Raw genomic sequence first — 24,834 nt, forward strand, 5'->3', positions numbered from 1 at the left:
ACTTTGTATGGATCACTGGGTGAAGTGACCAGGAAGAAAAGGTTGGGGTGACAAGATTTGTTCATGAAGATTCTTCTTGGTGGTCTCTACTCCTGTCATTGATGAGAATGACACTTTCTTCCTGGTCTAGGGAGTAATATTTTATGGATAATTTTATTTCTTGCTCTGAATTGGAAGGAAGATCACAGTGATCTTTTTGCACCTGCTGCTTTTAAAATGACTTTATCTCAAAATAGTTAATGCATCATTATAGCATATTTTGGAGTGACATGTCCTAAACTCCCTCAGTATTAAACTTAACTCACTATATCTGTGTATAGTGTCCATGGGAAGCAGTCTAGATGCAGCAACAGCCTCTAGTGAGGTCACATTCACTGTACCAGTTGACCAGGTATTATGCATAACATGGCGTCATACCCTGTGCCTTTCTGATCACCTGCATCTAACTCCTTGTGGTGAGGAGATTTCTCCCCAGAACCTTCTCTGGCTTGACCAGGGTCCTCTGGGGGGTCTTCAGCCTGACTGCTCTCTGTCTGGTTTTATTCCCTCAGACTTTCAGACTTGCCATCTTTTCTGATGTGATGCCAAACTCTCCTCTCTCTCTCTCTCTCTCTCTCTCTCTCTCTCTCTCTCTCTCATACTAGGGATTGAACTTGGGACATTTCGCTTGCAGGGCAGGCGGTGGAAACACTGAGCTAAATCCCCGGCCCCCTTGCTTTCTCTCTTCACAGCCCTACACTCAGCACCAGCTGAGGGTCTGCAAGGGATGATCACAGTCACTGTTTTCCTTCAAACACCCCAGATATTGGGTTGATAGCCCAACCAGTTGTCAAGTTGATAGTTTAGTCAGTTACTGTAGGATATCCAGTCGCTTGATGAGGGCACAGCAGGGGATGAAAGAATAATACACAAAGAAAAAGAAAGAATAAAGAATGACAGTTTATTACTTGGGTGGCCTGGAGTTGATCTTTAGCTCTTTCCTGGCTAAAGACTACCTGATCTTAGCTCTGTCGTGGCTAAGACCACAAGCACCGGATTAGTCAGTATTAATGATTATACAACACAGGAAGGGGGATGGTGACGGCAGATGTAAAGAATAGGAGAACTAATACACTTAATGAGCCAGGCTTGGAAAAAGAAGTAACTATGTCTACTCGTGAAGGCCAGGTCATCGTTAACAAGCCACCTGTGTTATCTTGCAGGTCATACCTAACAAGCCACCTGTATTATCTAGCTAACATTTGATCTTAGAGAATGGTAGCACAGAGTCATAATTCCTGAGCTGCAGTGTTTCCTTGTTATAGAGATATCACAACCTCATTGATCATTAAGACCTCAATTGTGACCTTTGGCATAGGAAAGTCTCTCTCTATACACCAACTGAAAGGTCAATTAGCGATTTACACTTAGGCCTTGGAATGACTCATAATCTTAATCAGTAGCTGAATTCGTAAGCCAAATCAATACCACCTAAAGCCTTCTCTGCGCAGTTTTCAGAATGATCCCAGAAGTACATGGCAGTGGCCCAATGGGAGCAAGCAAAGGCTGACATCCTGGGCTTGTCACAGTAAAGGAGTCAGCGCCATCTCTCACGTCAGCCAGACTGAAAGGCAGGTGAGGAATGGGAGAGCTTTCTAGTGATGTGAGGGAAGGCTCTGGTGTGCTCTGAGGGAATCTTTTGGGATGGGAAGCTGCAGACTGCTAAGTAGAACAAGGACAACCCCTGTGATGCAGGGGTGGGGATGCCCTCTGTTTCAGGGGAGGGGACGCGTGCTGTGCAGGGGAGCAGGCATATTCTGCTTTCCCTGATGAACCTTAGTCAGAAGCCAGAACCCAAATCAAGGAAGCTGTGGGTTGTTGATGAGTCCTGACTCCCTCAGCTAGTTGTCACAGAGTTGTGATCTGATTCCTGGGCTAGCAGCTGTTGGCCTTGACTTCTATAGTTTGATAAGATTCAATATTATGAGGAGAAAAACTATAGTAGATTTTCTTCCCCTCAAGATTCCATATGCAAAAGAAGGAGAGAAGACATCCAGAAAAAAGATACATTGTATCTTAGGTAGGCTTGTATGCTCATTACCAAAGTAGTTCAGACAACCAACTGGAACTGTGGAAGTGGAGGGGAGTTTGAGACTGTGTCCTAGAATATGGAGCTGCAAAAGCATTGGTAGTTGATAGGAATGGCTTACTGAGTGCTCACTAGGGACACATGTAGTTGCAATAAGAATCATCTATGATATAACAGGAAGATTCAGAAGGCTGGAGAAAAGGTAGAAATTCACAACTCAGGAATAACTACTAAAAGTACCTTAAGCTAAGGATATTTAATTTCTGTCATATTACAGAGCCAAAGAAAGGCGGGTCAAAGGTAACATAGGGGCTCAATGACTTGTTGAGATTCTCCCTCTGTGTTCATGCTTTCCAGTCACCCTGCTGTCTTTTTAATATGGTAGCGTGTTCTCATGGCTCCCAGATGGATCCTGCAGGTCTGGGTATCCCAGCTATGCTCAAGGCAGAAAGACACACAAAGGAATACCTCATCTGCACCTGTCCAGTTCAACAGGAAAACTGAAACTTCCCATGTACTTACTAGCAGACCGTCTCTCAAGTCTTCTTATCTCGGGCTGAAAGCCATGGAAACTTCAACTCCTCAAGGACACTGGAAGTTATGTGTGGATACCCTGACCAGAAATGAGGTGCTGGGTACATACAGAGTCACCACTGAGAGGGCTAGGACATTGCAACTTACACAGAACTGGGACTCTGGATGTGAGAGCCGGGCAGATGGAAGACACCTGCGTTGTGGCCGACTAAGATTCTCACTACTCAGGAGCAAAAATGGGTAAGAGGAGGGTTCTGGGACCACTGGCATCAGGTCCTAGCATGAGGAATTTTCACTGAGTTCAGTAGCTGTTGGGGAAGTCCTGGAACCATTGGTTGGGGGTTATGAGAAGCAGACATTTCCTGGCTAGCAGGGACCTGCTTATTCATCTAATCCAACCACTGCTTAACAGCATAAGGTGAGTTTCACAAACACATCCTTTACTTTTCTACTGTAAATTTTTACTTTAGCATAATAGTAGCCAGCTGTGCATCCAGTACCTTCCCTGAGGGATACAATCTTTGTGTTTACCCACTTGGTATGACAAATGGCAAGGTGTGGGCACATGTACAAAAGTGTCAAACTGGGATTTTCACCCACACAATGCTCCATCTAACAGGTTTTGTGTATGTTTACCTGAGCATCACGGAGGACATAATACACTCACACCGCTCTAAGATTTGTTTTTTTAGAAAGTTTTCTTTTGATTTTTCTGGTAGGAGTAGCCCAATTCAGTATAATGGAATCAGATTGCTCATGCATGGATGATCCATAATGGCGAAATACAAGTTTTCACAACAGAAGAGTGGTGTGACTGTATGGTGATGATGATGATGATTTTGAATTTGGCGATGTAAACTAAAGTTCCTGTGACAGTGAAATGGAGCAAGAATTGACTGATACAGACACAGGGAATGCAGACCTCCTTGATCAGATGATGAAGAATACAGCAATGTGAGTGCATATTTGACTAGTTGAAATGTTGCAAAATGGCCATGCAACTAAATGGAACAGTGTAATGTTAAAACTAGGTCCAAAATATAGTAAGGATCTTGGCAGGGATGAAACCTGTTGGACAGAATGCCAGCACTGCCACTTGGTGTTTGCAATCATAACAGATGAAATGCTACAAAATATTGTGAAATACACAAAGGCTGTAATACAAGTAAAATGTTCCATATGCACCAGTAGCCATATTAAAAAAGTTTTTATTATGACACCTCACTAGCTGAATTGAAAGCATTCATAAGGCTACTGTATTTAGCAAGGATTTCTCATAGTAATTGCAAGAATGTAAAACTTATGGAAAACTGATGGGTCAAAATATGGCATAAAAATTTATGCCCTTGTAGATGCAAAGACTTATTATGCTTTCAATTTAGACATTTATCATGGAACTCAGCCATCAGGTCCTTATTTGTATAGTAGTAAACCAAATGATGTTGTGAACAGACTTGTTGTTCCCATGTCCCAAACTAATCAGAATATGACATGTGACAATTGCCTTGGCAGTTTTCAATTGATGTTACATTTGCTAACAGAGTACAAGTTGACCAGTACAGGAACTGTACACAGGAGCAAAACACAAATTCCAAATGAAATGTTGTAATTTTAAAACAGGGAATTGTATAGTACAGTCTTTGGATTTCAGAAAGGTTTATACTGGCCTCATATATGGCAAAGAAAAATGAACTGGTATTGCTGATGTCAACATTGCAACAAAATGGAAATGTATGATGGAAACTTTCTACAACAAAACCAAAGGTGGAGTAGGTGTTGTTGATGAGTTATGCAGTAACTATGATACCACTCAAAACATAAAGCATTGGCCAGTGGTTGTGTTTTCTTTTTTTCTTTTTATTGAGTTTATTGGTAAAATCTAGGTATACAGTGCAGTTACGTTCATTATTGGGATCCTGTACCTTTACATGACAGGTCTTGGTTCTCATTTTTTCCCCTTATCCCTGCCCTCCCTTCACCTCCTCTTCCCCTCCCCATTTACAAACACTTTATTTTCATTTTTTCATATTTTTTTCTCTCCCTTATTACCTTCCCCCACCCTTCCCACTTTCCCTACACCTTTAGCCCTTTACTTCCTATTTCACATTATTAATTATCTTATTAGGATCTTGTGTGCTATTGTAGTTTTTCACAGCAGAGAAACTATTTGGTATTTCAGTTAAAGAAATTTCTGTATGAATATTAAAAATAGAGAATCCTAAAATAAAACTAAAAAGGAAAGTAAAAGAGAAAAGGCAGTGATGTAAAATTAAAATAATCCTTAATTCTGAAGATGAAAATGGTCCCTAAACATATTTAAATTGCTTCTTGCTCTTGTAGTCTTATTCTTTTTTTCATTATTTAGAGAATACTTTATTAGTTTCTGTAATCAAAACCATGTAGATATGACCTTACATACTTAATACAGTGCATTACCCCTGTACAAATGGAAAAAAAATTAACATTTCCAGACCAATATGGCTGTTAATTTCTGTACAATGACAACTCAACACAGTAAATTGGGATAACTTTTTCCAAAGTTGACAGCACAGTTAAAGTTTCCAAAAATTCAAATTATATATATATATATATGTGTGTGTGTGTGTATTTATATTTATATAAAAAGACCAATAATAGCAGTATGTTATGCATCAATAGCAGCAACAGCTTTTCCAGGTTCTGCAGTCATCTGAACAAAATTATAGACATTCAGCACACTCCATTAAAAAAACAAAAACAAAAAAACGAAGAAAAGAATAATACCCAGAAAACAGCAAAGTTCTGTTGCTGTTGTGTTACCTGGCACCATTTTTTTTTATTAGCATCTTAATCATCATCTGGAAAGAGAACATTCTAGAGGTTGTGTTTTCTTGATCCTAAACATGTGTAGCATAAATAGTTTGACAGTTTACAAAGAAAATATAATATGCAAAATACTATGGAGAAATATTCTTAGAGGACTGGAACTTGAACTCATGAGAGATCATTTACAGCAGAAGAAAAACAAAATGTTTCTGTCCAGGGAACCACACAAAAAAATTGTGAAGTATATTGGTGAGCTGACAGGCAAATAAGTAGGTGCAACATCCCAAAGACCTACTACAACAATAGGAAAAAAAAAAAAAGATGTCAACTGTGCCCTACAAGAAGGGACAGGAAAACAAAACTTATGTGCTATCAGTATAAGCAATACTTGTGTTTGGAACATGTGATTTTCATATGTGAAGACTGTCTTAGGTATGATAGTTAAAGCAAGGATTATTTCTGTTGTAGAGTTCTATTGATATTGCCACATAGGTTTTTAATTCTGATGTTATCTTTTCAGTTTTGTAAGCAAGTACACAGCTGATGTGAACATGTTGATGTCTTTTCTAAGCACACATTATATATTTGATATTTTATTTTGTTGATTTCTTATTTAGATGTGATAATTGAAGTAAAGTTTTTTTGGTAGAGTGCTATTGGTATTTTCATTGTAGCTCATATAAGTCTTTATTTCTAATGTTATCTTTTAGGTTTTGTAAGTAATTACTCAGCTGATGTGAAAAGTGAAAATGTTAATGTCTGTTCTAAGTACTCATTACATATTTGATATTTCATTTTACTGCTATCTTATTTTCTTATTTAGGTGTGATAATTGAAACAAAGATTTTTTTGTAGAGCGATATTGGTATTTTCATTGAGATTCATATAGGAATTTATTTCTGATATTATATTTAAGGTTTTGTGAACAAGTACACAGCTTATATGAAGATGTTGATGTTTATTCTAAATGTACAATACATATTAATAACTTAATAGTTTATTTTATTGGTATATTATTTTCCTATTACCTACACATTGTAAAACTTAATAAGAACCTCCTGACAAAACAGTAAGAGCAGCGAGATATCAAATATGTCCTGCAAAAAGGCCAGGAAAGCAAAGCTCACATGCTGTCAGTGTAAGTGATTCATGTGTATAGAACATGCTGTTGTCATGTGTGAAGACTGCCTTAGGTGTGATGATTGAAGTAAAGATTTTTTTGTGGAGCACCATTGGTATTTTCATAAAGGAATTTATTTCTGTTCTTCTTTTTTAGACTTTGTACACCAAAAAACAGTTGGATGTTGAAAATTTTGTTTTTTAAAAAAACAATAAATGTTAAAAAATGCATCACTTGGGCTGGAGATTTACCTTAGTGGCGACGCACCTGCTTTGTAAGCACAAGGTCCTGAGTTTGATCCCTGGTACAAAAAAAAAAAAAAAAAAAAAAGGCAACACTTTACTTTTTTTTTTTTTCCAGTTAAGCACTCATAGTGAATATAATAAAATTTAAATTAATAATTCATGAATAGAGATATTCTAAAGAGTAAACATAAGTTTAACATACCCGTGTTTCATTTTTATGACAAAAAATGAAAAGAGCATTCTGTGTAGACTTGTTTTGTTACAAAGGAAATTAAAGGGCTTCTCCTAGCTGTTCATCCTGTACTCTTCTTTCTGCGACCTGCTTGCACCAGGTGGCCCTTATGGGTGTGTGTAAATAGTAGGGGAAGTGGAGGAGAGAGGAGCCATGCAGCAGTCAGAAACAAATCCCCTTCTAGGGTCAGCCAGAGGTTTCAGTGGATAGGTTGCAAGGTCCGCAACTCCCACTCAGACTTGATTTTGGGGTTGGAAAGGCAGGAAGGAAGGTGGGGAGGCAGTCTCTCTTTTGAGAGCACCAGAAACTTGGATCCTCCTGATGGCTCCCAGGTAAAAGATGTGGCTGATGATTGTAGCTTTATTTCCTTTCAAGGATATCAAAGTCTAGACTTTTATGTGAAATTTAAAAGTTTTAAAATGTTACCAGTGCATGTTAGAAAAAAACACTAGGTGAGCAGGGAAAATGTAGGGCTGTGGAACATCTGTGGCCAGTTTGTGATCTGGCATGAAGAATCAAGTGAGGTGGGGTCCTGCTGTCTGCTGCTCATAGCCTGGACATGGCCACAGGTCAGGTAGGGCCCCTGAGCTCCCACTGCCTCTCAGGCAGTTTGGTCATACTCCACCCTGTTGGCTATTTCAGTGGTTGTCTGAGTCCGGGGCCTGCACTGGCCCCACACATTGGATAGCAGAGTGCCTGGCATTGTGGACAGTGGGGATTGTCCAGGTTCCTACTTCCAAAGCAGGAGGAGGCTTGAATAGAAGAGAGCTATGCTGCTGGTACATGAAAGCATTCCCCTCCTCACCCCACTCCTAGTGTAGGGGTTCAAGTCTCTGGCTGAATTTCCCATGGAGATTCTTTTGAGTGGCAGCCACCACTTTGCCACCTGCGGACTCACACCCCAGCCCCCAAACTGCGCTCTGAGTCCAGGGTTCCACCTCTACAGTACAGTTTCGTCTCTGGAGGATAGAAGATGCCTCCACGTTCCCCAGCTCACTCCCTCCTGGCTAGACTCATGATGAAAAGACACCCTTTTTTTCTAGACCTGACACAACCGCTAAGAAATTATACTCACCAAAGAGACATTTGCTTATGCGAGGTGGATAGTACTTGTGAATGGTTCTCGTGCTCTTGGGTAGAATGGGGGGCACTTGCCACAGTGTTACAGATCAGTGACAAAGATACAGCAAGAGGGGGCTGCAGAGACCAGGACAGGGATTCAGCCTCATTGGTGCACAGAGTGAGCTTTTGACATAGATGTGTGGTGGAGACTTGCCTGCAAGTGTGTCCCAAAGCAGGTCAGGAGGTAGCAGGTCCTCAGTATCTGAGAGCCCTTTGGACTCCTTCACCTTCTCAAAGCAGCTGTGTCCTGCAGTCTGGGACAAGGCTGAACCTCCACCCTGCTCTGGTTGTGAATCAGAAATGATAAGGGGCCAAGTAGCCCAGGATTTTGTTCCTAACCCTACTTCTATCATGAAATTTTTGTTAACTAATTAATGATCAGATTTGTGCTTTTGAAGCTATTTCTTATTTCTCTTCTAGGGAACACAGAGTTCTCGTGGCTGGCCGAGCCCCTTGGCTCATGAAGAAGATAGAGGTGAGTCTGTCTGACTTAGACTCTTCGACCAAACCCCCTATTCAGTAATGTCCTTATCTATTTCCTTTTCTTCCAGTATTATTCCTTCTGTTGCCAGTTCAGTTGTGAGGTGGTTCATGAGATCAAGAAGGATGAATGGTGCTTGAAGCGGGTGTAGCAGAGGTCAGAAAGATACAGTCTGTGGGGCAGATCTAGCTGTACACTTCTTTGTGTAAACAAAGTTTTATCAAAACACTTGCCTATCAGTTTATACATAGTCTATAGATTTTGTCCTACAGTGACAGAGTTGGGCAGTTCTAACAAAGACTTCAATTGCCCTCAAAGCCTAACACATTCACTATGTGACCTTTTACAGACAGAGTCTGCTGACCTTTATAGTAAAGCAGCACTGGGCTGAGCCAGCTCATCTGACTTCCAATCCTGGCTCTGAAACAGCCCACCCCCCCAGTGTCCCCTAGCTGGGACATTGTGGGGACCATTTGGACTTCAGTCTGTGGAGCTATGATAATAGCCCTTCTGCACAGGAGTATAGAGATCACAATGGATAATAAACATAAAAGCCCTTTATAAACTGTAGCCTGCTGCATAAATGCTAGGAATTGCCATTTTTTTCCTTTCTTTTGAATCTTTTGGATTGTTCCACTTCCTTAATTTGATTCTCTTTGGTTATTTCTGTGGCTGTGACGAGAGCTATTAAAACCTGCAATTTGCAGGCAGCGTTAATGATAATTTTCTAGTCAACCTACCTTTCTGTAGTCTGTCAAATGGCAAAGATGTTTAAAAATAAGCATGGGTTATATAAAATAACTGATTCATGAATGAAGCCCACAATCAAGTATTTTACTCCAACAGTTAAAAAAATTCCAGTTTATGTATTCTGTTCAGTGAAGAACTTGCACCTGACTGGTAACTATATTTAGATTCTCCCTGCAGCCTCCTTGGCCACATATTTGGTTTGGTTGTAGCAGCAGTTTTGTGTGTGTGTGTGTCTGTGTGTGTGTACAAAGAAAGGCCTAAGCCCTCGAAGGAGGGCGTGCTGACCTGGGTCACTGCTCAGACACCAGGAGCGGCTGCTTGGAGCCGAGCTGGTGAGAAGAAAAGCTGGGAACTGTAAAGACAGTGGGCAGCAAAAAGCTTCCCCAAGGGACAGAAGGAACAAATAGTCTGGCTAAGAGGTACAAAGTAACATCAAGTATGGAGGCTTAATTTAGGGCAGAGTGTCTCCCCACAGAACAGTGATTTGTAGAGGCAGCAAGAATTGCCTAAAGCTGCAAGCTTGTGACCCCTTGGGTGCAAATAAAGCCTGCAGACTTGCTTCATTTCGCTTGGTTCATGGTGTGCATGTGCTTTTTAATGTGTTATTTGAATATCTTTAGGTAAATTTTTTTGTTATGCTTCACTTCCTGGCTTCATAATTTTCTAATGAAGTTGTGCCTAGCAGCTTGACCCCCCTAAAAAATTTAGTTTTGCCTCACTTCACTGAGTAGTGGTGGTCTTTTTTGCCAAGTCAAATACAAGATCACAGCCCTTTCAGTCCCAGTGACTTGCTGCAAGCCAGGACAGATGACCCAGGCCCTTCTCTTCTCATGCTTTAGGGAGAGAGTCTTAAATCTCACAAGGAACCAGGCCCCAGGCAAATAGGAAGAAATCCTAGAAGGGCTGTAATGTTTGTAGGGGGACCAGCACATGTCCCGGAAGTTAAGCAGAGCCCAAACAGCCAGGAGGAGCTGCAGATGAGAGGGAGGGTCGGTTGGGCTCCCAGCCCCTGCCCCAGCCCCTCCTACAGGGCCTTCTGGCTGCTGGACCTGAGTTGCTGCATTTGCTAGGCTTGGCTTAGATTATCTTGGGAACCAGTGAAGTGGAAACTGCAACCAAAAAAAGGTCTGGAGGTTTGCAAATGTTGGGGCCAGGTGAATTAGTTTCTTTCTTTCCTGTTCTTTGTCTTCCTTTCCTTGTCTGTTATGTAGTAAGGAACCAAATTGAGTGTGTGTGTGTGTGTGTGTGTGTGTGTGTGTGTGTGTGTGTGTAGGGGGAAAGATCAGGCACAGCAAGATAAGCAATAGGTTCTATTATAAAGACTTGCTCAAGTTCTGGACTGAAAACCCTTTGCACAAGTGAAGAGTGGAGATCTTTGTTCCCAATTTTATTGGCGATAATCAGTATAGGAGTCCATGACATTATTTTTTGTGCCTTCCTATGCTGGAGTCGTGTGAAGTGTATGGACCCCTCTCTGAATAGACATTTTTTTCAATGCATAAAGTAAATGAGATTTTAAAAGAAACCAAGTACTGAAATAGTTATTGAAATATTATTACTCATTAAATAGAAAGATACAGTGTCAAGTCTAATAAATACCTTTGTTTCAAAGCAATGAATGGTATAAGCAATATTTTGAAATACTAGCAACAACTGCAGAGCAAATTGAGAATATATGTTATTTCTATTCATGGCAGAGTCACAGGCAATTCTCCTACACTTGCAAGTTATTAATATTTGAAGGAAAAGCTAAATATTTATTGGAGGTTAGTGAAGATTACCCATATAATAAATAGGTTAATAAACATAATTAAGAATCTTTACTGGTGATTTCACATTAAGTTAGATGCCACTTTGGGCCTGTGCTATTTGTATTCTATTGTGTTAAGAAAATATCCCTCAATTTTTATTTTATCGATTATTTTTAAGATGAGTATTGAACCTTCTTTTTGGTATCTGTGGAGTGACATTTTTCTCATCAGCTCCATTGCCGTGATAAATTATATTGAGTTTCTTCACATTGAATTCTCCTTCCTGAGATCTGACTTCCCTGATCCTTTCACGTGATAACACCTGAACATTCTTACCTCTTTTTCCCAAGCATTTATGCTCTGTTCAACTTGTGTTCCACTCCTAGCATTTCTCTACACTGCAGGATCTGTGTTTTCCTGAGCTTCTGGATCACCTCATCCCTCTAGCACCTCGGTCACAATGCCTGGGCAGCTCACCTACAAATCAGAACCTGAGAAGCCCCTTTAGTTTTGGCTGTTGTTCAGATATTGGCTAGTTGAGCATCTTCAGGTCTGTGTGTATACTTTCCTTTTGGGGTGAGTAAATGTAGGTGATTTCTAAATTTCTTGGCTCTTAATAATCATCAGATGTTCATTTGTTTATCCTGAGTTGCTCCCACATAGCTGTGAGATTTGTTTTGCTGATGTTATGGATTTGGACTTACCCATATACTGAAGTTCTTGGGAATATTTTATTAGCTAGTCCACAGTTTTCCATTCTGTGACAAATACCTGAAATAATCCAGTCAGCTCATGGTTGCTTGGCCCCACTGACTTTGGGTTGGTGAGGAGGAAATGTATCATGGTGGGAAGCATGTGGTTGAACAAGCTGCTCAACCTATGGTGGCGAGGAAGCAAAGAGAGAAGAAGAGGCACAGACCTAGGTCCCATGATCCCCTTAAAGGTGTGCCCCCAATGACCTAACCTCCTCCCTTTAGACCTCACCTCTGAGGAGGTCCACCATCTCTCAACTGTCTCAGAGCCTGGGGACCAAGCCTTTAATATATGTACCTTGGGGGTATACTTATCCAAACCACAACAGCTAGTTGCATTTAAAATGGCATCTATGAATTTTTCCCTTTGATTTTCTAGATCAGTCTTACCTTTATATCACATCTTTCGAGCAGATGAGATTTTAATTATCATTTTAAATTCTTGGTATACTCTGGTCTAGTTAAGCTTTCTGTGTATTCTTGTGTCAATTCTTATAGTTTTTTTACTGTGTCAGTCTGGGCTCACTGGAGTAACAGATATTATAATATAATATAATATAATATAATATAATATAGTATAATATAATATATACAATCTATTTACAAAGTAGACTTACAATGGCCACCTGAAGAGTCAGGTATCTGCATCCTGGAAAGTTGAATGATCTAGTCAAAGGTGCGTGACCTGGAGCTCACTGAGAGTCCCACTGGAAGCAGAAGGTTCTGTGTTGGAAGGCTGAAGAGTCTATGCTGGAAGCCTGGAGATAAAGATCCCAAGACAATGGTGAAGACCGGATCCTCCAAAGAAACAGAAACAAGCTTTCCTCTTTCTTTCCTCTTTTTATTCCATTCAGGCTATAAGCCAATGGTTGGTGCCCCTTATACCCAGGATGGGTCTTCTGTTTTCAGTAAATCTGTTCAGCCACACCCAGAACTGTCCTAATCCGATCAATTTCTTGCTCATGTTGACCCAATAGTGAATTAATGATCACATGTTCTTTTCCAGAAATTTTTCATTTCACCTTGTTTTCACATTTATTTCTTATATTTTAAATATTTGTGTGTGCAGTTATTTCCTCTTTCTTACTCTTGTTCACTACACCTTTTGTCTTGCTGTCTCATGAACAGTATCACAAGAAGTCTTCTATGCTGTGACTTTGCTCTTTAGATTGGACATTGGCCGTTGTCTATTGTCTCTTTGTGGTCCATCTCCCTGTTTCACCACAGCAAGATCCAGCTCTTGCTGGCTTTTCTTCCTCAGACCACATGGTTTGGACCTCCTGGCTGTCTGTACTTCTACCCTCAACATTTCTGCCCACCCAGTCCAAACCCCTAGGGTGCTTACAGGAGGCCTTGAGGAGGAACCTGGGAACTGGGAATATACAGAATGCAAGTCCTAGGATGCTACAGGTGAAAGCTTCATATTGATCCCTCAGAGAGGGCTGCAGGGTGAAAGGGAGCCGAAGTGGAGACCAGGATCAATGCTCTTAAATGGCATGAGATGGTTAGGAGCAAAGCTGAAGACCTAAGTGCATTTGGAACACACATTGTTGGTTTGTTAGCAGAACCCAAGGGCATTACAGTGACAAGGGCTGCTGCAAAAGCCTAGGACAGAGTGTGGGGCAGTGGAAAGAGGGGAAGTTGGAGATGGGAAGGATGACACCAGAAGATAAAATCTCTTAGGAGGTGGTGATGGCACCTGGTATGGGGAATAAAGATGAAACAAGAGGGTTTGGGCTCTGATGCTCCTCACCACCAGAAACTTCTTGCACCTCGGCTGGCTTTTGCCAAAGGGGAAGAGCCACTGTGAAGCCCTCCTGTAACTGAGTCCTACAGGCTGCAGTGCCTGGTGGGTAACTAAAAGCAACAGAAGCTTGGCATTGCTGCCTTTGTTTTACATCTGTCTGAGTTTTCACCACAGAACTATGGGTCAGATCCCTGCTCAACTGTATAAAGGCATGTTAATCACTTAAGGAGTATGTAGTGCAAAGCTCGCGAGCCCTAAATCTACCCGTCTCCTCCCCCTTCAAGACTGAGGACACCAAGGAAAGAGTAATTTTCAGGAATTGCAGGGACGTCTGATTTCCAGCTTTTGTAAGGTCAAGTCCCGCCCCCAACCCCATGAGGCATAGAAGTGTCCAGTCATTGTGCTAAACTTGAAACCATTCTGGATTCCAGGAGAACTAGCAGCCTGCAGACAACCCCTTGATGAAGTCTCCCCCACAAGCCAAAGCAATTACCCTGTGACAGAAACTGGGGCTGCCCCCACCCCCAGTAGGTGAGATGATGAGAACCAAATTGTCCCCTTAAGCAATGATGGCTCTACTAGAATCTCACAGAGCCTGTCCTGAGATAGGCACAACTTGCCCAGGATTACCTCTGCTGCCAGCTATACAAAGCGCAACCTTTGCCTTTATGCCCCTTTTCTGTAAAGCCCTAAAGCTTCTGTCAACTTCTTAAAAACATCTTGAACCTCTTCATCTGTGCTTCCTGTGCTGATTAAATATTTTCTGCCTTTCTCCACTTCTCCTCTCCTTGACTGACATTTTGGGACAAGTTTCCCAGTTTCCCAGGCTGCACTGGAACTCTTGTTTCTCCTGTCTCAGCCTCTCAGAGTGCAGGTGTTACAGGTGTATGCCACTGTTCTTGGTTTACTATTTTGTTTTTTAAATAGAGAAGTGATTATGATTTTGGCTACTGGAATAGCCAGGTAAAAAGTAAAAGTCACAGGATGGTAATCTACATGTATTTAAAAACAAAAAAGGAATACAAGAAACCAAAAAACAAAAACAGGAAACCAAAACTGCTTGGCTGAGTTTTTCTCTTTTCTTTCAATTAGATATTTGGCTTGGCTTTACATTTTGGCATTAGCGATTGGAATTTAATTGGAAACATTGGTAGATTTTTAGAGACCAGTATTTCATCTCTGCTAAGTTTAGCCCTCTCTAAAATTGACTCGAGTTAATGCACTTCATTTCCACAGTGGCTGTGTAGTCTGCTCCCCACCAACAGTGTGCAAGGGAATCTTTCCCACGGCCCTGTCAGCATTTGTTAGCGGGTGATTTCTTGATTACAGCCATTCTTTCTGGAGTGAGATGGAATCTCAGCATTGTTTTAATTTGCATTTCTCAAATGACCAATGATGTTGACCATTTTTTCATGCATTTATCTGCCATTTCCACATCTTCACCAGAGAAGTGTGTATGCATCTCAGATGCTCATTTTTGGATTGGGTCTTTAAATTGGTGGGGGTGGGGGTGTCTGATTTTTTTTTTTTTTTTTAGTTCCTTATATATTCTGGGTAGGAGTTCTCTGTCTGTGGAGATTCTTTAAGGACTAAAACTAGAGATTCCATTTGACACAGCTATCCCACTCCTAGGATCTTCCCAAAAGAGTTAAAAGCATCATACCTCAGTGATATACACATACCCTTGTTGATAGCAGCACAATTTATAATGGCTCTTGGAAATAGCCCATATGTCCATCAGTGGATGAATGATTAGAGCAAATGTGGTTTTTATATATAATGGAGCACTACTCTGCCATAATGAAGGATAAACTTGAGACATTTTTAGCTAAGTGGATGTACTTTGAACTCAGAATTTTAAGTGAGATAAATCAGATGCACAAGCTTAAATATACCATTGTTTCTTTTATGTGAGAAACCCAAAAAGGTAAATAAGGAGCAAAATAGAGAATAGCTGTTAGGAAATAGGAAGAAGAACATACTCAAATGGAAAGGGGAACAAAAGGTGGGAAGGGGAAGGGAAGGAGGAAAAGGGGATTAAAAAATAAGAGAATGAAAGAAAAAGATGGAAAAAAAGCTTTTGTAAATGGGGGAAGTGAAGAAGGGTTGAAAGGAGAGGAGTGGGAAAAAGAGAATTAAAATATATTGTGAGAGCCGGGCGTGGTGGCGCACGCCTGTAATCCCAGCACTTGGGAGGCTGAGGCAGGAGGATCGCTGTGAGTTCGAGACCAGCCTGGGCTACATAGTGAGTTCCAGGTCAGTCTCAACTACACAGTGAGACCCTGTCTCAAAAAGCCAAAAAAAAAAAAAAGATATATTGTGAGAGGTACAAATATCCTATGATGAATGTGATCATTATGTATGGCAAACATGTACTAAAAAAAAATCCACTTCAAGTGAAAGGCAAAGCCTTTTATTGTGTTTGGAACCTTTTTAGTTATTATTCAAACTCACTACCCTTGCTCATCCACAGTGGATCTGAGGTCTGCAGAGGCCCAACTTGCATGTGGACTACTGACAAACCACTGGCAGAGATTGAGGATCTGAACATAAATGATCACAGTTGCCCCTTCCCCAGAAGTTGCCCCTTCCCCTTTCTTTCCTTCAAGATTAGATGGACTTGGGCAGGGGTATGGGGAAAAATGAGAACCAAGACCTGTCATGTAAAGGTACAAGATCCCAATGATGAATGTAACTACTGTATACCTAAAATGTACCAATAAACTCAATGAGAGAAAAAAAAAGTTAGATGGACTCCAGTGCTCTGGGAGGGACTCAAGCCCGAGCCAAGGCTCCCAGACCTGCTCATTGTTTTCTAGTAGGAAGCTGGCATTTTCTGCCTTGGCTGTTGCTTTGCAATGAGTTAGCAGCTCTTAGGTTAGTAGGGTTTGGCAAGTCATCAGAATGGTAAAATCTGTTGATAGAACTCCTCCCTGCCTTTCTCCTTCTGATGCCAGTGGGATTTAAGAGGTGACAGCTCCGTTTTGTTCAGGGCACAGCAGGATGAGCACTGGAGTCAGGCCCTTGTTCCCGGTTCTGCCACTTGCTTTGGAGGAGTTAGTCAAATGCTTCCATCCTCAGCTTTCTTATCTGTAAATGAGGACCCTTATAGCATTGGTGGCGAACCTATGGCATGTGTGCCACAGCAAGCTCTTTTTATCACTGAAAGCTCTAAAAGGTTTGCCATCACTGCCCCATAGGTTCCTATCTGACAGGATTGATCCAGAGAATAACTGAAATAATCACTGAAGTGATAGGAAGCTCTTAGCACACCGTGGTGAGGGTTCTTTGGATTCGGGCAGCTGAGGTGAACATCTAGATTTGTGTGTGGCTGGAGGGTGCTGGATCATTCAGGGTACTTTCAGTAAGCAGTACAGCGACTTCTGCAGTCAAGGCATTTGTTACTTCACATGAGCAAAGTCTAATTCATGGCAGGCTGCTGGGTCCGTTGATTCGGGCCTCAGGGCTGTCATCAAGGACACAGTTTTCTGTGCAGGGACACAGTTCTTCGTCTCCTTCTCTGTCAGCCTAAGGGGTGGCTGGATCTCCAGGCTGGTTCTCCTCAGGATCACACCTCATGGTGTACCTTCAGGAGACTTAGTATTAACACAGTGCCTGAGCACTGGAAATAGAGCATCAGTCTCGCTTGGCCTCAGTCTCACTTAGGTACTGGGGATGACAGAGAGAAAAGAGGTCGAGTGTTTATTAAAGACACTTCTATTCACCTCTGGTCTGAAAGTGTCCTCCCAAAGGCAGACACTCGGCAGCCCCGATTAAGTAATAGTAGTAATAATAAATATGATACCTCAGGGTGCCCAAATGCTTAATACTTTCAAAGCACTGATAGACAGATGACCTCATTTGATGTCTGGAATCTGGTGCTTGTCTGAGGGTCTTAAGCTCAGAGCCCTTGAGTGTGGACTGTCTGGCACCTGTGTGGCAGATTTGTGCCCTGCTGGGAAATGCTGCCCCTTTCAGTCTCCTTCCTCACACACAGATGCCATGTCCTCTTTGTTGCCCCTGTTTCGTTGAGAATAATGTCTTCGAGCTTTCAGTTTGGGCGATCTGCTTCTCTCTCTCTCTCTCTCTCTTTTTTTTTTTTTTTTTTTTTTTTTTTTTTTTTTGTACCAGGGATCGAACTCAGGACCTTGTGCTTGCAAGGCAAGCGGCAGCACCACTGAGCTAAATTCCCAGTGGGACAATCTGCTTCTCCTCCACTGATTTCCCTTGACAGTTTCAGTACCATGTCAAATTCATCCTGGGCTGGAAACATGAATCAGGGATATATTTAATGTGAAAAGAGACTTCAAGTATAAAACACCCGCCTTTACTAAAAATCAGATTTTAGCAAATGATATTTGACGAGAGGGAAAGAGAGAAAAGATTTGTGCACCCTTAAACATTCAGATTCCTAGAATGCACTTGGATCTGCTCTGTGCTGGGGATATGCTGAGGATGGCCATCAGTAGACTTCCTGTGTGTTGACTCCCAGGACAGATTGCTTCCCATCTCTGATCCATCTGGTTTCATGTTGCTGGAGGAACCAGGGCACAGGCTCTGGAGGCTTCCAGGATAAGCCTTCCCTCCCCACCTGTGGTACCTACAGGATGCCAAGTGGGTCTCCTGCCTGCCAGGTGATGGTGGGAACGGTGCATAGAGATCTGGCTGCTACAGCCCTGGGAACCAAGGAGTTTGGAGAAGCAGAGGTCACAGTCAGGGGTTGAAATCCCGGCCCTCTGCCAATGAGTTGTGTGACATTAGGTAACTTCCATGATCTCTCAGAGCTTCTGTGCTCAGTTTTGATAATAACTGATACTCTCTACTGAATCATAAATCTCAAATGCCTGGATATAAATGAAGATCAGGGGAGGAATCCAAGCACAAGCTGCACCTGGGCCAGGACACACACAGGGCATAGAGGAAGTGAATCCTAGCTGTCTTCCACATGGAGTTTTCTGCTAGCTATGACACTGTCTGGTGGACAGGAGGTGCCTGGCTCCCTCTGTACCCACCTGCTTTGACCTAGGCTGAATCCTCAGGACCTGTAAGTCCTGCTAGTCTGGTCAAATTGGTACAGGGTCACAGCTTGCTCCTCCTCTGTCTTTTCTTATTCCAATGTCCAACCCCCTCCTACTGTCTTTCCAGAGGTTTCACAGGCTCCTTGGATTCTGGCCAGGAGACCACACTCCAAGGTCTTCCCACCATAGCATGGAGGGCTGCTGCCTTCTGTACAATGTCCTGTCTTTCCCTGATGGTGACAGCATCAGCCAGTTTCCCATCCCCGTGACAATATACCTTAGCAAAACAACTTAAAGAAGGAAAGGGTTATTTTGGCTCCAGCTTTCGGAGGGTTCATTCCATGGCTGGCATCATTGATGGTGGGCCTGTGGTGAGGCAGGAGCATCATGAAGGAAGTGTGTTGGAGCAAAGCTGCTCACCTCATGGTGGATAGCAGAGAATGAGCGGGAGGGAGAGCAAGAGAGGAAGGAACCAGGGACAAGATCCAGCCCCCAAGGTCATGCCCACATGCCCCACTTCCTCTGGGGGCTGGCTCCTAATGATCCATTCAGTTCTGGACTGAGTCTCTGGATAAACTCACTGGTGAGGTTAGCACTGTCGCAATCCATTCCTCTCCCTGCACCCACCTCTGAACCTGGCTGTGTTGGGGATCAAGCCCTCAGGAGATGAGCATATGGGGTCACTACATATTTAAACCATAGCAGTTATATTATATTCCACCCTGAAGCCGGTGCCAGGGTACACAACCTGTCAGCCTTTGAGGAAGCCAGCTAATAGTGTGTGTGTGTTTAAACTTTCTGATCTCTAATTTAGTCTCTTTTCACAGTTTGGTCCATACATTTCTAAAATATGAATTGACCTTGAGCCTACTAATGGCTTTTATTGTTCATTTTACTCCTCCTCTGTGGTGAGGAGTCCTAAGTGTGGAGTAAGTGAGCCTGAGTGAGATCATGCCAGTGAACCTTGGGCAGAGGACTTAGAGCACGTGCAGGGCTGTCACCAGGGAGGGTCCCTACAGCACAACAACACTGCGGACATCAGGGCATCACCTCTGGAGGCCTTGTGGGAGGTTTAGGTGTTTAGATCAATGCAAAGGCATTTCTTAGGCATAAACTTCCAATTACTAGAGGGAAATATTTCAAAAGTCTCATCACAATTTCCCCACATTCTAACTGCGCATGTCGAATTAAATATATACTGTTCCCTCTAAAATTTGATGTCCTCAGCTTTGAATTTTTCAGAGTTTTGCAATTACATATATTAGAGTTTGCAAACCAAATAGCCCAGGGTTGCATCAGCTCCCAGAAGTGACCCATATACTGTCCTTTCAGATGTGCAATATTGTCATCTGTTTACAAAGTCTGCATTTCCAGGTTCTCACCGGTAGGAGCAGATCTGGTGATGGCAAGCCCCCATGGCAGCAGTTTGGCTGGTCTGACTTGGACTTCAGATGGGGACTATTCTCCCATTGGCTCAGCATCACTCTTAAGGTTAAGCCCCAGAACCAGATGCCAGTTCATCACTGCCTGAGTCCGTGGAACTGTCAGGGAGCTGAGATGATGAGACAACAGCCAGAGGTACAAAAAGAGCAGTGAAGTTTGGAAAACAAAGTAAAATAAAAGCATGGTATCCATGGACATGGCTCACATCTGTTATCCCAGCACCCTAGGAGGCTCACGCAGGAAGACTGTAAGCTCCAGCCCAGTCTGGGCAACTTAGTAAGAGCCTATCTATTTTTAAAAAAGTGGCTATAGAGTTTAAATGAGTTGGAAAAATGACCAGAACATAGAGAAACTGAATTCGTGATGTTGAGGAAAAGTTTGGGGATCATTTCCCAAAGGCAGCAGAAAGAAAAAAGTAACCAGAAGGAAAGCAGTGACAGCCAAGAGAAGCCAGACAACAGATGTCAGAGTAAAGATGCCTGATGGCTCTGAAAGAGAGCCGGTGAAATGCCAGAGGAGGGAATGATGTCGCCAAAGATGGTTCACTTGAATGCACAGGCTGGAAAGGCCTCGAAGTCCTAGGTGACATTAATAATGAGGCACCGATAATAGAAACATCCTGGGTCTCAGCATAGATACCCAGAAAGGACAAAATACATTTTCAAAAAAGCAAAAAGAATGAGGCTTGCTGCAGACCCGTTCTCGCCAGTACTGAACACCACTCATCTTCATTGTCCTGATGCTGTAACAAAATCCTGCAGGCTCAGTGATGTAAAAAAAAAAAAAGGTGTTTCTCACTGTTCTAGGTCTGGAAGTCCAAGGCCCAGTGCCCACTGATCAGCGTGGCTTCCCACTGCTGGATAGCACCTTCTTACTGTCCTCACACCACAGAGAGGGATGTGAACCTCACACCTCTTATAAAATTCTATTGGTGAGGCCTTCACCCTCCTGACTTAATTTCCTCCCAGAAGCCCCCTCCAAAATGCCATCAAAGTGACTTTAACATGACTTTAGGGTGGGGGTGACACAAGCATGTAGGTTTGCAGCACCATGAAATAGTTGAATGGGAATAATTTGGTGGAAAAGGATTCTGTATGTGACACAAGTACTCATTTACACTGAGGTCACAACAAGTCATTCTGGGGAAGGCATGGTCTGAGAGAGTTCACTCATCCATGCTTGGGTAACTTTGGGAAATTGTGGGTTAACAAAGTTATTGTCATTACATAACATTGATCAAAAATTTTAAAATGATTGTTACATTTTGAATTTAAAAGTGATCACAGACCATGTTTTCCAAACTCACGTGGTTCAGTTCTTTTTGTTACTAATGTCTACCAGAAAAGTGTTCTATGGAATGTTGTATAGGATATGATGATTTGGACAGGCACCTTTAATAACATTTAGGATTCATTCCTAATAAAAGATTTTAATAATTTTAAAACCTAAATAATGCTCCATTAACATGAGAAAAACCTATTACTAATGCAGAATCAGTTTTACAAATGATGGTGAAAGACCATGAAAATCAGGGTAATGCTGCCTGTTAGTATTATTTAGCAATTTTCTAGAAATTCTAGCCCAAAAAGTAAGTATAAAATAAATAAAAGGGATACCTATTGGAAAACAAGAGACACAATTATTACTGTTTACAAATGTTTAATTCATCAGCCTAGAAGGCCCAATATAGCAACTAAAGAACTATCAAAATTTGGTGACATTGCTATAGGATAAATGTGCAGAAATGTTTTTCCCCAAGCTAGCACAAATTAAAAAATAGATAATAAAACAACTTGCCTTAGGGAAAAAGAAAGAAAATAACACACAAACTACAAATATTTTGAACACAAAATGTATATAAACTATATAAAGAAAATGGGGAAATATCAATGAGGAACATAAAATAAGATTTAAAACCCTGTGTTGGTCCCCAAGGTGGCCAGACCAGGTCCAGGTAGATGCCGCACACTTGATTTTCAAGCAGCAAGGAACCCTGAGGTTAAAGAACCTGTGGTTTTATTTTTATGTATTTATTGGTGATACTGAGCATTGGACCCAGATTGTTTTTGCTGGGCTATACCTCTTGCCCTTTTCTTAATTTTGAGAGAGGGTCTTGCTAAGTTGCTAAGTGGCCCAGGCTGGAATTAAACTTGCAGTCTTTCCTGAGTGTTGGGCATATAGCCATGTGCCACCATGCCTGGCCTAGAACTTGGAGTAGTATAATGGACAGAGGGGGATTCTATCCAAACACACCTTTTGCTCTGTGGAAGGTACCCTCTGTTCAAAGCTATCCACTACCTGACCACCCTTGAAAAGATCACCACAGCTCTGCTCACAGACACAAGACAAGACACCCAGAGCATTGCTTCCAGCAAAACTGACCATCATTTCTACACTGCCTTGGTTTCTGGAAAGTTTCTCCATGACTGTGCCATTTCCTCTGCACTCTGATTAATATACCAACCGAGGCTGATGCCAAGTCTATTTCAAGTTTGTCTCACACGGCAGTTAGTTACGGCTGCATAAAATACAAGGGACAGAAAAAGGGCTAATGTGCTCTCGCTTGCCTGTGTGCCATGGAGTGTTTCTCCTCTGTGAAACACGCCCCTCTTCCATGCCACCCTGCCTTGGATCCAGTGGACTATGACCTGGATCTTCTACAAACGGTGAGCCAAATAAACATTTCCTCCTTTAATTTTGGGTATTGGGTATTTGTCTCAGCAATGAGAACAATAAGATCGCATTCTTGTAGAAAATAAACAAATTGAGAACAATCATGTTGCATTTGGGTTTTCAGAAAACAAACTAAGTGTTATTTATTTATTTATTTTTTTGGTACTGGGGATTGAACTCAGGTCCTTACGCTTGCAAGGCAGGCCACCGAACCACTGAGCTAAATCCCCAGCCTGCTAAGTGTTATTTTATTAAAAAGCTTAAAGCAGTGGGATGATGAACAAGCGAATTATTTACTTGAATAATTTAAGCTAATTATTTACTTGAATAATTTAAGCTAGATAATTTAATCTTGTATACCCTCCTTTTAGTATGGATCATTAGAAAATTCCAGGTAAGGTTACTAATGAGTCTTTTTGTTCAGTTCATACAATTTTACAATAACTTTCATACTAAGTCTTCTATTTGAATTTATCCAGTTATCCAAGTAATATTTCAAAAACACTCAAACCAACTAAATAACAAAGGAGGTTTAATGTCTACCACAGAAAAATAAAATATTGAAACTGTTGGTACTATAAGGATTCATATTTTTTTCCAGAAAATATTGTGAAGTCAGTGAAAAGTCCCCATTGTTGAAGACACCTTAAAAACATATTCACATTAAAATGAATTTTTCCTCTAAGCCTCAGGCATGTGACAGGTGCCATCCAACTGAGAAAAAAAAACCAAACTGATCACTTTTTAAAGAAAAATTCAGATTCCTCATCTTATTTACCCAGAGTTGAGAGAGACTTCTATTTCCTGACAAGATATTACTTCTACGGCCACAATAATTAAAATAGCGTAATGATAAAGTACTGACATAGCCTAATTACATGGAATTTCACACATGATAAAGATAGAACTTAACACTGATAGGATAAAATTTGAAAATCCAATAAATTTTTAACTGGATATGCTTAACTATTTTAGGAGAAAATTCAATTAGGATCATAATGAATTCTATGATGAGTTCTATATAAATATAAATAGATTAACATTTAAAGATAAAATAAGGGTTATTTTCCTCTTTTTACTGTTCTTTGTACCAGTAGTGGGATATGCCATGAAATTTGCTTTATAAAACATTTCATGGATGGCAGGTTTTCCTGCCCTGTAAGAAATTCTCTTCTAGACCTGAGTGCTCCCTGTGGACTCTTGCTGTCCGGCTCTCGTTACCAGGGCTGAGGGTGTGTGAACGCATCTGTGGGCTCCCTTTTGGGCCATGGGTCAAATTGGAATGTGCAGCAGCAATCTGCTTCCTTTACTTGTGCATTTGTACTTTCTCCAGTGTTTAATACGTTTTAAGATGTGCTCCCGATTTGGAGTAGAAATTCTGCATTGAATTTTGAACTATGGGGTGCCTGTGAAATTTGGGTGCTTACCGTATAAATGGCTTTGCCCTTGAATCCCCATGATGCCAGTATTTTCCAGGCCTCCTGCCTCCTTGTACTGCCACCCCTCCTTTTTCTTCCCAGTCTTGATTTCCATCTTTACACACCAGCAACTCTGCTGGGCTTTCAGCTGCGCCCCCTTGTGTCTCCTCTGCTCTCCCAACCCAACTTCAGCCAGATTCCTCAGCTCTGCTGCCTGCCTTCTTCGTCCCCAATTCTTCCTCCTCATCATAACCACTACAATTTGTATTCATCATAAGCCACTCGGTGCTCAAAGTGCACTGGCGCATCTCTCAGACCATCTCCGTGTGCCTACATGGGAACGAACAAGCTTTGTGACAGCTTCGCAGAGCAGAAGGGCAGAGACAGAGGCTATTTCTGTTTCTCAAGTGATAGGAATGCTAAGGATTAGCACAAAACCATGATTCTTTTGAAATACATCAGTGCTAGGTAAAGGTTTAGTTTCAACTACTGCTTCCTTGGAAGCAAGTTCCACTTGTAAAAGATGGCTTATTGGATGCCTTCTCAATACCAGGCATGAACCCTGCTGCATTTCACGTGGAAGCCATTCTTCGGGGTGTCCACAGTCAGTCAGGCAAGCCACAGCAACCATGCAAATGGACGCACATGTCGACACGGTCTGTCTTTTCACTTTGT

At 41.7% G+C, this 24,834-nt stretch overlaps 1 protein-coding gene and 1 long non-coding RNA gene across 2 annotated transcripts in view; both read left to right on the forward strand.

Annotated features, from left to right (window-relative positions):
* Positions 1-24,834, forward strand: part of LOC104860137 (methenyltetrahydrofolate synthetase) — a 237,217-nt gene that overhangs the window by 144,936 nt on the left and 67,447 nt on the right. Inside the window, exon 4 of the mRNA XM_033761138.1 lies at positions 8,547-8,601. Coding sequence (XP_033617029.1) covers positions 8,547-8,601 — 55 coding nt within the window. The remainder of the gene's footprint in view (positions 1-8,546; positions 8,602-24,834) is intronic.
* On the forward strand, positions 1,587-4,180 carry LOC104860138. The gene is made up of 3 exons (XR_779595.3): positions 1,587-1,614; positions 2,454-2,842; positions 3,322-4,180. It is a non-coding gene; the product is annotated as an uncharacterized LOC104860138 (long non-coding RNA).

Source organism: Fukomys damarensis, unplaced genomic scaffold, assembly GCF_012274545.1.
Source record: "Fukomys damarensis isolate Sample0158 unplaced genomic scaffold, DMR_v1.0_HiC HiC_scaffold_7, whole genome shotgun sequence".
NCBI lineage: Eukaryota > Metazoa > Chordata > Mammalia > Rodentia > Bathyergidae > Fukomys > Fukomys damarensis.